We start from the raw sequence: 17,010 nt of genomic DNA, 5'->3' as shown, positions 1-17,010 counted from the left end.
ACTTAAAAATGCATGCACCATTCATGTCGCTTCCAAGCCTCCAGATTCAGAAATGACAGACAGTCCTCACTCCCAGATTTAAAGTGGGTTTCTTTGCTTCTCTGATCCACAGAAAATGAAAATTGCTGAGAGGCTGTCTCAGTATTTGAGCCCAAATGTTAGCCAGAAAAATCCATTCTCTTCTATGTTGGTTGCCTATTCTGCTGATTCAGTCTATCTCATTTTTGACAGAAGACAACTTCAAAGAATATAGAATCTCTATAAAGTGCTACTTCTGTGTTTAAATGTTGCTGAAATTAACTGAAAGCATGCATTCAGTAGTGATGTACCATTTATCAATATACAGAATTAACCATTGCTTCTTAATACAAGTTTCTACCTAACTGGCCCTTTTTGATCCCTCAGCTGGCCAGACAGCTTCCACTGGTAGTTCTCTACAATTAAGGAGCTTGTGGAACAAGTTAAAGTAATGCTAGACACAAACTGCTTTCACTGAAAGAGTCTGTATGATCGTTTTCTGAAAAGAAGGTGGCATAAAGTAGCTGGAACATACTCAAGGAAGAAGGATTCATCTCAGCAAACACACAAGCACTTGTATAGCTTTGGCTAATATCCTAAACTAGAGCTAATTAAAAAGTTTTTTTCTGAGTGGCATGAAAAGTGAAGAGTAATATGGTTAAAATGGATCTCCAGATAATCAGTACCCTTACAGAAGTTATATGGAAGGTGAATGTTTCGTTCTGTTTAAATCAAGTCATCCTGCTGTCATTATAAATCTCAGAGGTTTGGCCTTGTGGAAGGATTTAAAGGCAATACTTCAACAATAATCGGATTAGAAGGACTTGCATAGCTACATGGTCTAAAAAAAATAAAAGAAACCAGAGTTCAAACTCACCACAAAGAGAGGCAGTGAGCTGTGTGGTGCAGAATCCACACACTCTTCTGAGACTTTCATTTTGACAATTGCCTAAAGTAGGGATGCCTGCAGATTTCAATGGTTACTGGAAAATGGTCAGCAATGACAATTTTGAGGAGTATCTGAAAGCGCTGGGTAAGGTTTCCTTCATGTTTCTTTAATAAATTATCAATAAATGCAACCTTAGTCTTCATATTAATCTATTTTTTCTTGTACAATCATAAATCATTTTTTTGAGAAATATTCTTTTCAGGAATGCACTTGTAAGAATTGCCTTATGCAAAATTGTTTTGTCTTAAGCAGCCTCTACTTTTTGCCATCTTGAAGCTTACATTAACAGAGATTAAACTACATAGCTTGAAAAGGTAAGTGGCAGATTTCAAACTTAAAAAAACCCATAATTTGAAAAAGAGTAAAATTTTTAATGTGTGGTAAAGAGACAGTATGTACTTAATGCAGTTTTATGTGTTTGCATTTGATGTAAAGTGCTAGTATTTCTACATAAATATTGAAGGCCTTATTAACCATCAAATACAAGTAGTATTTTTTAGGATTCCACATAATTAGAAAATCAGAACATTAGCTTACTTAAGTTAAAAGAATTAGGTTATGGACTTTTTTTCTGGTGAGGAAGCTGGCCTGAAAGATCTGGACATTTATTTATCTTTGTTCATTTTAGTTCTTCCAAAACCTACAAGCTTCTTTTTGTGGTGGACTTTTCTGGATTAAAATAATTCTTTTTCTTTTTCAGATGTAAATGTTGCTGTAAGAAAAATAGCAAACTTGCTAAAACCTGACAAAGAAATCCTTCAGAATGGGGATCATATGATCATTAAAACGCTAAGCACTTTTAGAAACTACATCATGGAATTTGATGTAGGAAAGGAGTTTGTGGAGGATTTAGCTGGGGTGGATGATCGGAAATGCATGGTAAGAATTAAACTTTAACAACGGACACAAAAAAAAGAATAATCTGAGGCCTTTCACAGACCACGTCTGTTAACCATTTTGTGTGGCTATTCCTAAAATTATTTCTGTGCTTCTCAGTTTGACAGGATGTGCACACAGTTTTTAGCGTGCCTTTACATTAAAGGAATGCTAATTTTACTCAGGGGGACAAACCAGTTTTATCAATGAATGAATAGTAACTTCAGTGAAACATTACTCAATTTTACTGGGATATTTGTTAGTCAAAAAGACATCTATGTTCAGACTCTCAGAATCTCTTCACTGAGTCATGTTTTACAGTGAAGGAGGTCCACTGATTGCAGGGACAGGCACTAGTCCCCATATGTAAGAATGACCAAGTGCTTAGAAATTGCATTTCAAAACATCTGCTCAAGCGCTAAAAATGCCTGAAGTCCTCAATATTTGAGTCAGTGAAGTACTGGTTTGTGTGTGTATAGAACTGTCTCCATCTAAGCATTATCTGTACTTAAATACCATTAAACTCCATCTAAAGGAGGACTACAACATCCTGTATATGGTGGAAAGAAGTGCTCTGGGGCTGTGTAGCATGTACCTGCAATGAGTTCTTACAAAATGTGCCAGACAACCACTGTGCTGAAAAATCAGATTCAGAAGACATGGAAATGTGTCCCTTGCCTAGTTCTGCTTTTGAAATGCTGAATAGATTTAACATGCAACTCAACTTCCTGACAAACACCGTAAATATTTCATTATTTGTAATAGGCCAAAATTCTGTACCCAATTTTACCCAATTTGAGTGACAGGGAAGAATTCAAAGTGTTGAACCAGAAAGAAGAAATTTGAGAAAGATTATTCTAGTCACTACAACAGCTATTTGATTTGGAGTGGAGCCTAGTTAACCCTACTTCCAAGGGTTGCTTAAACATTTTATCTATTGGCTGTTTAGTGCAAAATGCTTACTTAGCCTGGGAAGCAGAAGGTACCAGCAGCTTCTTGCCTTTTCCAGAAAAACCCAAGGAGTATTCACTAACCCTGACTGTTTGGTTTGTTAGGAATGACTTAGGCACGTAACTCTACAAAAACTTTCAGAAATCCTCCATGGCCCTTCATGGCCTCCAACAACAGATACCAACTGCAGCTATACAGTTCAGGTCACTGATCACTGGTTCTCTATTTGCCATGTAGCAATGTATCATACTTTATAGTTCGATTTAAGATTTCTTTTCTACATGAGACCTCAGTTTTCTCAAAGCTGTCTTTCTCTACCCAAATCTGATAACCATAATGTCAGGAAAAACTTGCAGTTGTTAAGCAACAAAAGAACTCTAACAGTCCAGAAAGAGTCTGTGAGAGAAGGGTCATGGAGGTGAAATAGGAGATACTGGACCACTCCCTGAGTGATCTTATGAAGAAAACCACCATAAAAGCAAAAGTTGAATATCATTCTTGGTATTTCCTTTTCTCATCTGTAGCTTATGAAACTGCATGCCATAAATGGTTTAATCATTAATAGCCTATCTATGTAATGGGAGAGACTGTCAATCAGTTACTGTTATTTATATTGTGGACTGAGCAGACCACTGGGCAAGTTTTATCCAAGTAGCTCAGTGTATGAGAAGTACAAAGTAACATGGATAAGACAAATTACACATTAAACGTTAATCTATATAGCAGAGCAATCATCAGGAGACTAGCAAAATAACCTTAGAAGTAATGCATCCAATAGGTATAGATAATCTTTTCTTTTAATGAAGAATTTATCACCTAACTAGAGTTAACATCAGTAAAAATAATGTTAGCACCGTGAACAGGTTAGATTTTGTGTATCATTCGCCGAAAGTGTGTTCACCTTTCAGTTGTAAAACATGTCTGTGAGTGAGGGTAGAGTGTAACTACAATTATTCCAAATCAATATTGTCTGTGATGAGAAAAGGTTTAAAAGTTTTGTTGATACTTATTTTACAGTTAAGTCGAAGGTTTGACAGTAGGTATTGATACTCCTGTGATACTATAGGCCCCCTCCTTCATTTCAGTTAGGATTTTTTCATTTTTATAGTTAGTCATTTCTGGAAGCCTGTCTGAACTTTCTGGAACAGTGAGTTAATTGAGCTGGATAAACCTTAGCAGTTTCAGTTCGTCCTTTTTTTGACCTTTAACTGTCCCTTTCTTGTATGCAACATGTTTTTAGGTGATTTTGTTTTCTTAAGGGATATAGGTAACAGAAGTTGGTGACATCAGTTCCTTTAAGATTTTGTTTCTGTTGGGAAGTGAACATTTGCTACTTTGGAATCTTGAGAAACTGAAAAGCCCTGCTAGTTTAATTAAAGATGCAATTTCTCTGTTCTATAAAACCAAAGGATAGTTGACCACACAGATGTGTGGACACAGGAGAGATCACTAATCGCAGTGCAAGGTACTTCCAAGAAGACAGCTGATATTCAATGTGTTCTGAGCATTACTGAAGCCATGTATGGAGCAAGCTGCAGCACAACCTGGTCTCTTAAGAAATGCAGACCAGACATCTGCATTCACTAGCTCCATAATGGTATTGTGCTTTGCTGGGGCTTTCCCCCAGAGATACTCTCTTCTAGATAAAAGTTAAATAAGAGCTTCTCTATTTGTTTGGTAACTTTGTAAAAGATGTGTTTCTGCAAGTTTAATTATACTTTAGGGTTAAAAAAATCAAAAACTTGTCAGTTTGAACTACAAAGGTAAAATGAAAGTTTACATATTCAGGAGCATCTTTTATTCTTTGCAGATGTTACAAGGTGCACATTAGATGGTGTGGAAAGAAGTTTAAAACATTAATATTGTATTACATTCTTTCTCATATGATGTGAAGTTTGAATTGGACCATGTAATAAAGTTTCTTCTACTTTGAAGAGTTTGTTCATGGTTTTAACTGTATAGAGTACAAAGACAGAAATGTTAAGTTAAATGGCTAAACTATGGCTTTGGTATTTCCTGAACTGAGTATTTGAATCTGCTATCTTCATTCTCAGTGAAGCTCCAGTCTTATTATAAATTTCTTCAATTTTAAAGATAAATTCTATAGTCTCTAGTTGTGATTAATTTAGTGAAGGTCTCAGGTATTGCACTAAGTATAAAACCTTGTTTCATGCACATAAACTTTACTGTGGAAAAAACTTACTGTGCACAAAAGAAGCAAGACCTTATTAAAACAATAATTAATTGAAAACCATCTCCAAAAGTAGATCCTATTCATCGCCAGATAATTTTGCGTGCCTTTTTCACCATCAGTAAAAAACAGTGAAGCTGAGGAAACATCTGCAATGTGAAATATGTACCAGTAAACATCAGAACAGGGCAGGATCTGATGCTAATCAGAAAAGTTAGCCTTGTGTACCTTCACAGTATTTTCTTAGTACATCAGTCAAAAGTTTATCAAGAAGTTAACGGAAAAAACTTAAAGGCTGAAACAAAGGCTGAAGTTTCATGTTCCAAGTCTTTGCACCCAATGAATTAAAGCAGATTGAGAATGGGGTAGCTCAGATGGAAAAATTAACTACCCTAAAATTTTTACTTTTCTAATAATTTTCCAGCTAAAGTCAGAGAAAGTTTTTGGATTAAAATTTTTCTCTGCTGTTCAAGCATTTGAGTGAGACTGAATTGCTTTAGCTCACAGTATCCAGAGTGAATCTATCTTTTGACAGAGACTAAAGGCAAGTGATCTGTTTGAAAAATCAAGGAAGGTTCTGTGTTCTAAATATAGAACAGTAGAATTTCCTGGATAACTGAAAGCAGCATTAGTTGCATTAGAATTGAATAGTTGGCTAAGCAAGTGAAGGATGCTTCAGTAATTCAGAGCCTTGTGCTTTTTGGCATAGTAATTTTATTCTTACCTTGAAGCAGGAAAGGAAATGACAATGGCTAGGGGCTGGTAAACAGATAAAACAGGAAGAATTTGAAACTGAAGGTGGGAAATCATACATTATAACCATTTAGTTAACGAAAACAGAATACAAGCAGAATATAACTGTGGATAAGTTATCAAATGGGTGGTTAGGGTTCTATTCTTGGAACTAATATAACTTTCAGTCACAGTTAAGACTCGCTGGGCGGGGTGGGGTGAGCGAATTTGGCAGTTGGAGAATTCACTCATCAGATCTATCATACATCTTTCCATATGAAGTATCTTCCTGAAAACATATAGTCATTTAATGTTTATGAAAGACAGCCACATGAGGATTGTTCATAGGCACCTGAGCAATCCCTTCTGTCACAGAAACCAGTGCTACTTATATGTGCCATATCCTAGTGGAAGGAGGTAAGCTGTTTGGAACTGATCATGGCTCTGTTTTAAATAACAAACATGCCCAATGTGAAAGTGATTCCTCTCTAGTTTGTATTCAGGAAAAATGCAATGAAGTTTAGTTATTTTGGACATAATTTGATTGATACTGCTGCAAGGTCAGAATAAAGCCCTGTTATAAAATCACATGGCTCATGAAGCTTATTTAACTATTTAGGCAGGGTTCCTCTGTTCCACAAATGGAATTCACAGCTGTTAATCTAGTTTAGAGTAGGTATTGGAATGAAGACTTGCTGCCAGAAAAACAACCAACAAAGAACATTCCAGTACTTGGAATTTCAGTAGGGATCCCCCACAGAGTGAGAAGACTCAAAATAAATTGCACCCATCTAGTAAGATGCAAGATCAGCAATATGTCTTTACTTGATCCCTCTGATTTAACTATTTTGTTTCTTTACCTATTCAAATGCTGTCCTTTCCTTTTTGGCTTGTAAGTATTTTCTTATATACTTTGTTGAAACAAGCATTGTTCTAGAACCACTGTTGCTGGGAGGTGTTTTTATGTCATTGCCTGTGTGTATATACTAGTCTTTGCTCAAATCTAGTGCCTGCCCTCTCTGCAGTACCGTAAATTCCCCAGCTCCTCATTGGATTAATGTCTGACTTTTGGGGAGGGTTAATTTAAAAGGAGGTAGTCTTCATGTAGTTTTCTGTTGATACCTCTGGCCTTTTACAAACTGCTGTCCACAAGTGAGGAAGAACAGTCCTCCATTCAACCCAAGATTCCAGAGAACAGAGGTCCACTCTTGGATCTGTCTCAGGCTCTCTAAACCTCTGGTACATTCAGTCTCAGTGGCTCAGTAAAGAGGAGCTGTTGCCTTCATTCTGACTTATTTCACACTGCATGCACTGGTTATTACCTTAAGTGATATGCTCAGCACATTTGTGCAGCAATACCAAATGAGATCTCTAGAACCTTTTGCCACATAATTTAAGATGTCATTAACTTTAAATTTTGCAGTGTTGGATTCATGTCTAAAACACGAGACTGATCAGAAGCTTTGAGCCAGTTATTTACAAAACCACTACTAACATACTGAAGCTCTGTAGGGGAGGTGGTTTTGGATGGGCTTTAGCATTTCAGCTTTTTGTGAATCCTAAAAAGCTTGGAGAGTTATGAATGCAGAAAGTGCAATCACAAAGAATTATCTGAACACCTGGGAACCAGACATACCAAATCCAATTCTGAATGACAAATCATTAGTGTTATGTACAATTGCATTTTGCTAAAATTACACGGAGGATAAATCAATTATACACATTAATTTAAACAGTAAGTGTCTTAGAATCGATTTTGATCCTTGCACAAAGTGAATTGGGTGTGCTGGTTTGTACTTCTTTTTCTGGCATAGGATATACACAAGTCTTCCTATTTTTGTTATTATTTGTGTACAGAAGAAAAAAAACCAAACTCTGTTCTTAAGAAATAAAATATTATGCATTGTCCATAATATTGATTCTACTCCTCCTCCCGCATATTGTCACCTGCATAGCCTGGAGCTTTGGCACATTTACTTTCCTGCTCCCTGGAACATGTCACTAGCCATTGCTTTCCTTTATTGTTCTTACGAGCAAAGATTCAAAATAAGGAATTTGAACATTTAAGACCTGATCCCATCTGACAACAGCATACCCTTTGATCTTAAATTTGTCAATAGAATCCTAAGACCCTTTGCCAACAATGGAGATGCTAACAATTGTAGAAGCAAAATACTGCTGCTGGAAGTCTTTCATCTTTTGACTACAGTGAACTTCAATAAGCTTATCAGTCAGGTACAGAATGCCCACATTATAACCAGCTTGTCTTCCAGTAACTATCTGAGGAAGTTTGTATGGCATGAACACATTTCAGAGTCCTGTAGCCAACAGATACCTATTATGAGACACCGTATCTGCCAGCCCAACAAGCAGCTGAGAAATGAGTTGGATTGTTCTACCAACCATTTCCTGTGAGTTAACTTTAGGACTTGAGTTGCCGCATGGCTAAAACCAGGAACGATTAAATGGGAGGTTAGGTTTGTGAGTCTACAGGGAAGTTAGTAAGGGAAGGAAAGGTGGTATAGACTTTATCATTCAACCTAGCTACAGGATGGCTAGGTATGTATAACCTTTGTCCAGCAACAGTATCTTGAGATAAAGTCCAGGAATCCTACCACTAATTTTTCTGTTGGGTTTGTTGTTTTTTCAGTAGTTTATCCGTCTGTCACCAACCTGACAGATGCAGATTTGATGAGATAGAAGGAGTTACAGGATGGAGGGATGACAAACATGGTTGTAGCTCTCCTGTTAGCAGTGTGCAGCCTGCCTCCTACACAGGTCATAGGTAGTGACTACAACACTACAGAATGCCCCTTCACAATTACATTAGATTTTGTCTGTGGTATCAACATTAGTTTATTCCATCAGCATTTCATTTGATGAAAATTTCCCCTGCAGATTGCTTACCAGAAGTTTTTGTATCACTTTGATATTTAGTACAGATGAAAGTGCTTTAATTTGAGAAGCTATTAAATATCTTCTTGGATACATTGCCCTGTTTGACAAAAAATTCTAGGATATTTTCTTTAGTGTTATTTGTAAATGCAATACAGGACACAGCTCAAACCGGATTTTCCTGTGTCATCTGATCTAAACAATTACTTTCCATTGTTTAATCCTTCTTAATTCATAATTACAATTGTAAAATGACTGGTCGTTCTCATAAGCAGAGAATTACTGGATTGAGATGGATCACAGAGTGTGTCGTGCAGTTTTAGAGCATTGAAGTCATTTGCTGCACCACAAATACAGAGACAACATTGAAGGGAAGGAGAAGTAAAATAGAATTGGTACTGCTGTTTTTCTCCTGCAGATGGGAGATCAATAACATATTTTTGATGAAAGGTGGCAGCTGCAATTTGTATTTGTAAATGCAATGTGTTGAAAATCTATGTAGCATTAACAAAAATGTTGATGAAATACTTTAAAAAAAAAAGTTATTTTCTTTCATTCACCTGTAAAATATATTATGTATCTTCAACTACAGAGCACATGACACAAGGAAGCACAATAGGAATAGCCAACATGGGCATAAGAAACATTGTGTAGAGACAGCATCAAATGTTTTTGCAGTTAGACCTCACTGGGAAATGCAAAGTTCTCTGATAAAATTGTTTGATGGCTATTTCAGTAACTTACAAAAATCAGCATCTCTGGCTGTGGGTCAATATGACTTACCACTAGAAGCTAGATACCTGTTGTAATTCTACAAGACTTCACTACTGTTACTGCTACTAGGGGAAAATGCAAATAGATAGTCAATTTGTTTTGTTTTTACTAAACATTTCATTTAATAAATCTACCTTGTCTCAGCTGAAAACAGTAATGAGAATCAATATAATTTCTTCTTTAATTTTCAGGAAGATGGTATTTTTATGCATCTTTTTTAAATCTTCATAACACAAAGAGATTAAATCACTAACAAAAGTATGTGAATGGCCAAGTAATAAAATATCTAAGTACACAAAAAAAGTGTAAGACTACAGAAATCATATAAAACCAAAGAAAATTTGAACATATCTTGTGTCCTCAGGCTTCAAAGGCTTCTTCATCTCCCAGAGGAGCTCCATTCTCTATTACTACACCTCAAGAACAAAGAGTATATAATCCAAAAGATGTGCACTATTGGTGGTTAGAACTTTTCTCAAAAAGTTAAAGTGAGGCAAGACTCACCCTTATTTATCTCACTCCATTAACTTTTCTTATGCTCCTTCAATATTTTTAATCACACTATCGATTAATTGCATTCATCACTATTTTCTATTAAAGTTTCCTACAGAATTATGTGCATTTGACCTAAGAAATATTTGTCTTAGGTTTAAGTATGATCAGGTAGTAAGTAAGCAAAACTTAAGCTTACTTATGACAAACTAGATTATGTACTGCCTAGTTGAAAGGAATAAATTAAGTCTTCCATTTATCTTACAAGCAGTACAAGATGCTCAAAAAGGCAGGAGCCTTCAGTTTTAGAGAAATACTATATTTTCATCTAGCTGGTTCTGTTACCGTCAGGAAACTCCAGGTTTCCAGTGTCCTCAAAGTTTGTGTACTTCTCCTCTTGCTTGTGGAGGAAGATGACAAATAGGAACTATCTGCCTGGGGATGCTGTGCTCACCAAACCCTGGCAAAGATTTTCAGTCATTCCAGATACGAGGCAGTAGCTCAATCTCTGTAATCAAGCAAACTTTAGGTAATGCTATTATCAAAATGGTGGCAAACAAGGTTAACTATAAAAGCCTACTTATTTAAGAAAAGTTGTTTTGCATAAAAGGTAAAGCATTTCTTTATCTTGATAGTAAGTGCGTGCCGGGAGAGGAAAACAACAGCAACTAAAGGTTCATGCTTTATTAGTCAATGCAAGTGTTTGACTCCGAATTATACAATGGCAATATCTTGATCCAATCTTTAAAAATAAATCTTTGCTCTTCTATACAACAAAATAGATTATATTTAGCAACATTTGCCCTACAGTGGGTTTTTTTTAATATTGTTATTATGTTCTGACTCAGATATTTGGAAATGTTCTAAGGCAAGCATTGCTGTATCTTAGCTGTTGGTAAAGGCTGTACTAATAGCAGCAGCCAGTGCATATATAACAGTCATAGCAACTCCAACCTCAACTAATACTCAGTGTGTGTCTCAATAGAGATATTTGGAATGGAAGAACCTGTTTCAATCTGAGTTAAAAGAGAAGTTTCTATCTTCTGTATTAGTTGTGTCTTTTATTATATGAGACATTACAGTTTAACCTAAAGAAAGAAAAGATAAAAATGCTACTGATTAATCTTACTGTCATAAAGGGGTTGTTTCTGCTAACAAAGAGGACATTATATTCTCCTGAAATATATTCTGTCCTTTATAACCTTCATAGCAAAATAGCCACATACAAAAATCGGAAACTGTATGGTTTACTCATATAGCTTCAGTATTTATATTTCTCAAAGGGAAGGCAGAGGATGATAACTGAGAATATTGGCTGATAAAACAGCTTGGTTAACAGTCTGTGGTATTATACTCTTTGTGGTTATCACCAAATTGTCAAAAGCAATATCTAATCTTGACTGGAAAAACAAGAAAGCCAGAGAAAAAAGTGTGTTGTTTTCTGAGATGAAACAATTTCAATCACCCAAGTGTACTAAGCTAGTGAATATTATCAAGACTAATAACTTCCATAACTGACTTTGAACATTAGCAGTACTAATAAATTTGGATCTTACTTTATCATGCTGTATTGCCTTTGAATTCACAAAAATTTAAACCCACAAAATTTAACTATTAAGCTAGTCTAATGATTACACTATGCTGAGCTAATACTCGGTGGGTAAAAATAAGTGCAGTTACTAAGCAAAGTTGCATATACAAATGCTTCATTCCACGGTATCCCTCACATCTACAAGTCATTGGTGGAAATAATGTTCATTTTCTGATACATTCATTTTTTAGAATCATCAGATATTCTTAGATATGTTAATTGATAAATTAAACATTTTTCACTTTGACTAGTATTATTTGTTATCTTCTATCTGCACCTGGGTGTCGACAGATTTAGAACAGATACGGAAAAGAATTTAAATTATGATAACTCCATTAACTACAGCTTTACCCAAATGTGTTGTTCCTTCCTGCATTAGCATTTTATACATTAAAAGGATATGGCTTTTTAAAAATCTTATCTACTACTTGGTTTAAATACGTCATTTTACAAGAGTGAACAGAAGAATTTGTGAATGCATTTTCCAGATTGGAGAGATTTTTAGCAAGGACACATGAGTTTGTCTTTCAGAGACCCCATATGGTGCAAACAGACTATATGGGATCAATAACAATGCCTTGCTTATGAGTATCTATGCTGGCACTCTTTCTAGTGATTCATTTTCCATGCTTGTTTAGTCTAAAGCTTCCCAGAGGTAGAGACTGCTGGCTGTACTCATTTAAAAATAGTGGCTATCATGGTTATAATTTAAGAATTAATTGTTTGTGACATATACAAATTAAATAACTGAGGCTGCATAGTTCTTGAATGTTGAACTGGTTTTAGTTTCCAGAATGACAAATGTAGGCTGATTTCCTAGAAACTACAGAGGATGGATGCAGTAGGTTTTCCTTTAATGATAGATCAGAATTAATCTTCTCTCCATATTTGACTACTCATACAGTCAGTGGCTGAAGACTTTTACAAGGTAGACAGTAATTCCATATTTAGTCCGCAGATTCACTTCAAACAAGCTGGTTTCAAAGCCATGTGCTAATACTGATGTTAAACTATCCTCACTGGGCACAAATTGTCACTGTTCTTCCACTTCCCTCTAAATATTTTATGGAGTATTGCTTCTCTTTTTCTTAGGGAGATGTGAAAGGCAACTAACCAGAGTAACAAGCTGTAGGATGCACCCTCATACATTTAAGTAGTTTTATGAATCAAGTTCCACTGAACTACTCAGGACAGTACCAATATTCACAAAAGTGCTATGTCAAATCATGCAACACCTTACTCTTGTTCTGCCAGTCCTGGCTCAAGTAGTTCTCCAGCTACAGTTACACAAAGCAGGATGCTGCCAAAGTTACCAGCTTGCTGATAATTCCAAACTATTCTGCTCAGTGACGAAAGGCAGATTAAGACATGGGTAAAAAACAGCTCAGGATGTAAAAGCCATGTTCATACATAGCTGCCAGTAGGTGGGTACTTTTTTCAGGTAGAGCAGCTGGGGAATCCTTACGGTGGAAAAAACAAACAATCTCAAGGTTTCAGCTCCTTTTGCAAATACAGTATTAGGATGCACATCCCTTCTGCTGCTGTATTTGTCAGCAGGGAGAGAGGAATGCGCTCTTACACAATTATTTTTATGGTACTTTTCCTTGCATTTAAACAACTTTATCTCATCCTTCCAGGTTTGGACAGGCAGTTTGGCAGCAACTTTCTATTTAGGCTCCTTTCTTTTTTAATTATCCTAAGTGTTGCAACACTCTACGATTATTCTTCTTATGAGATACATTAATAATTTATTATATAAGAGATAAGTTTTGCTTTACGGAAACTAATCATCATTTCAGAGAAGACTACAGTAAAATTGAATATGTCTATTTTGTTAGACCACCGTATCTTGGGATGGAGATAAGCTTCTTTGTGTGCAGAATGGAGAAAAAGAAGGTCGTGGTTGGACCCAGTGGATTGAAGGAAATGAAATGCACCTGGTAAGATCATGTTACAGGTTTTAAATGCCACTCTATTAACATGGTTAGATGTAATGCAGCAGGCCATGTGCTATGTTACCTTAGTTTACTTTGACATAATTATGTATTGGTGTAGCATTCGACTTGTTTCTAAAGCAACAGTTTCATTTGGAGCCATTATGCTTTTATGTCCCTTACAAAGACTGCCTGATTTCAAAGCAGTACTCTTTCTGTGTTAACTGTCTGTCCAGACATACCAGTTTGAAATGTTTACACTGAGGAAGACATTTAACAGAATGTCCTTCATACAGTCTTTGAAATATGCAGTATGGGATCTGGTCAAATTATGCAGCCAACAAGAAGCTGTAAGAGGAAAATACACCATTGTCCTTTTAAAATAATTACAGGCCAGACTGCATTATAGCCTAGAGAACTAAAACAGCAATTAAGTTTTTGAAATGTCATGTTCTTTCAGATCATCTTTTTTTATCTTTCTAAGTTAACAGAACCTGAAAGAAGATGCCTATTCTTTTCTCACATAGCTTTTTATAGCATCCTCATTTTCTTAACAATGTGGGTAAAAGGCAGTCTTCCTGTTGAGATGATAAAATCCAACCTCCATTTCTGTTCACTGTTCAGTACTATTAGTGTTCAACAGTCTAAATGGATGTTCTCTAAATACTAAAATCAGTTAGTTATGAAAGAGTTATGAAATCTTTGCAAAAGTACCCCAAACCCCTGATTACTAAATGCAATTTTCAGGAAGTACTGGAAGTCCCAGAAACCAGTTTGGGAAAGGAATGTATATGACAGATACTACCATCTGGACTACATACTTGGTATAACGCCGGTAGGGAGAAAGTTATTGTGTAAATGATCACTTTATAGATGAGGTCATGGGCTTAATGAAAGTAGGAGAGAAGCAATAAAAAGGAGACTCCAGAATTTCTTGTGTGTATATATTCCCTCTATCTATACCCAAACACACTACAGTATTTCCACACTGCCTCACAGCTTCACAACAGTTGGTACCATGACACCAAGCATCAGCACTTTCAGATTCTCTGCTGGCAAGCAGGTTGCAATTAGCCATTCAATGTCTGGTCTAGAAGTTAACTTATACCTTGCTGCACTCATCTGCAGATACATGAAGCAATAGCAGTAGTTGCTCTTGGATTTCTCTGTATGGGCATCCTGGTTTCTGTCTCTTGCCAGCTCCGCGGTCATTATCTCTACCCATTTCCCGTCCCCAACACCAATTTCTTTAGCCCCGATTTCTGCTATCCTTACCCTGCATCATGCTCTAGCCATACAACCTAGCCATGGACCTCCAGGCCAGACCACTTTCTATACTTGACTCTGTTAAGAGTTTGATTTTAGAAGTCATAAATTCAGATTCAGTTGCTCAAGCATATGTGTCTAGTGCCACTTTAGGTACCCCAAGGAAACCTGACTGATCTGACGCTGCCTTTTCAGAAGGCTGTGAAGAGTTCTGTATCATACCTGCCAACTCATGCAGGCATCCATGCACTCATTGGCACTTGTACAATTTATCACAATCTGTCTCTCATGTACACAACAGTCAGTACAAAATTACTTCATGCAAAGGAAGTAACCGAGTATTTTAGAGGCTAGTCCCCAATATTTCGATTTTATCACTTTTTATATTTAATGAACTTCAAGAGTTGCCCTCTTTATTTCTCTGAATCCTTGTTAATGTAACTCTCTCCATTAAACATACAGTAAAAAGTCCCGTTTAGTATCTTATTTTTGACCAGCTAAGATTACTAAGTCCTGTACTCTTGAGAGTCCTTTGATACAATGGGCAGTTACATCTAAAAAATTGATACTTCGATAGCTTTATGATCCTATTGAACTTTACACAATGAGCCAAGTGTTAATTTAATTCTTTCCACAGTTCTGTAGAGAGTAGTACCACATCCTTTAGTAGTTTATCGCCTCCTATTTTCTTCATTTCATTCTATGGTCTGTACTTTGTAGTTCTTTTTCCTCCTTAGATTCTATTTTATATGAGTGACTTATTTGACCATTCTCCATTCCCTTTTGAGTTTTATTGCCCTTTTCTATTGTATTGATTGCTTCTGCTCTGTAGGTTTTTGTCACTGTCAGCAGATCTCTTAGCCCTTATTGCACACTCCTTCTTCTGGGTTACCTATATAGAAGCGAACAAAAGAGGTCCTAACTAAAATCACTCTATCAGTCTGCTTGTTTCATCAATTCATCATGAAGCGCCTTCTCTTACTAGGGACTAGCAACATATGCCGATAAGGTTATTGACTCAGTGTAAGGTTTTTTTAATATGTCATTTTATCAAAGTCCCCCATAAGAAAATGTGCATAACTTCCCAGGAAACTCTGCCTCCTGTTTCCTCAAAATATTATGATAGCTTTATTAAAAGTCTTATCTTGAAATAGAAAGTACATCCCTTCTGCTAGGTCGCACATAACCTTTGTCTTTAAGAAGTTCCACCCCTTTTTCTTCTTCCACCAAAACTGGTCAACACCTCCACACATCCCCACCCATACTGTGTGCACTTCTCAGGTCTAACCTAAATAGATTCAGTAATGGAGAATATTAACTGCATCTTCAGTGAAATCAGGCAAACAACAGTAGACCTCACAAATCAGTGCCTAAGATGTAAACATCACTGCACCTGCTTATGCGCAGTTCATGATGATCCAATGGTTAGCAAGTAGGGATTTCTGAGAAGCTCTTGTGGAACATAAAGGAACAGTAGACAGCACTAGGCATCCAGTATGGTCAAGTTCAGTCAAAACTCACTGCTGTGCTGTCATGTATAGACCTATATCAAATGTTCTGTACCCAACTACCTGTCCTTTTCTAGCCATGATCACTGTATTGCTAGAGTGGGCTTTCAGCTGATTTCTAGTTTTGTAGGTTTGAACTACCAGTCATCAACATGCAGATTCAGAACTGGTTATTCAAATCCATCCCCAAATAACTTCTTTATGTATCCAAAATAGAGAATGCCCATTTCAAAGACCTTAGCAGTTGCACACACTGCAAATAGAGAATAATGCACCAGGAACATATTTGGCCCTTTTAAGATCTGAGATGCCAAAACAACTTCTCTTACTCCATCTTTCACCAGAAAACAAACCCAAACCAGCTGGTTTCTTTTAGGATTAAAAATAGGCTAAAATACGTACAAGCTACCCAATCTAATTTGATAGAAAATTGTGGATTGACATTAAGCTGGAGACACACATGAATGTATAATGCATGTGTCCTATGTAAAAGTTGTATTTTTTTATTATTTTCTCTTCCTAGGAAATAAGAGTGTGTGGAGTCAAGTGTAAGCAGGTCTTTAAGAAGGTACAATGAGCCTACTGCCAATACAGAAATGAAGAACAGTAGAATTTACAGACTTACCACCAGATCTCCAAATGGTAGTAATGATCATCAGTGACGACAGCAAACACAGAAATGAAGATCACATTAGAACTGTATAGTTAGAATAAAATATTTTAACAAATAATTTTCAAGAAATGGCTGCAAATAAAACTATTTTTCGAAATGCCAATTAAAGATACTAAACACTATAAATGTGTGCGTACCATAATTCCTGACTACACCAAAA

The 17,010-nt window shown here is 36.3% G+C and overlaps 1 protein-coding gene across 1 annotated transcript; it reads left to right on the top strand.

The window, feature by feature from the left end:
* Positions 1-978: 978 nt before the first annotated feature.
* Positions 979-16,754, top strand: RBP1 (retinol binding protein 1; the record flags this gene model as incomplete). The annotated part of the gene is made up of 4 exons (XM_082003473.1): positions 979-1,051; positions 1,668-1,846; positions 13,308-13,409; positions 16,701-16,754. The coding sequence occupies 4 exons, from the start codon at positions 979-981 to the stop codon at positions 16,752-16,754; spliced, it is 408 nt and encodes a 135-aa protein (XP_081859599.1).
* Positions 16,755-17,010: the final 256 nt, after the last annotated feature.

Source organism: Phaethon aethereus (assembly GCF_964289735.1).
Source record: "Phaethon aethereus genome assembly, chromosome: 9".
NCBI lineage: Eukaryota > Metazoa > Chordata > Aves > Phaethontiformes > Phaethontidae > Phaethon > Phaethon aethereus.
This window is presented reverse-complemented; position numbering and strand designations above follow the sequence as displayed.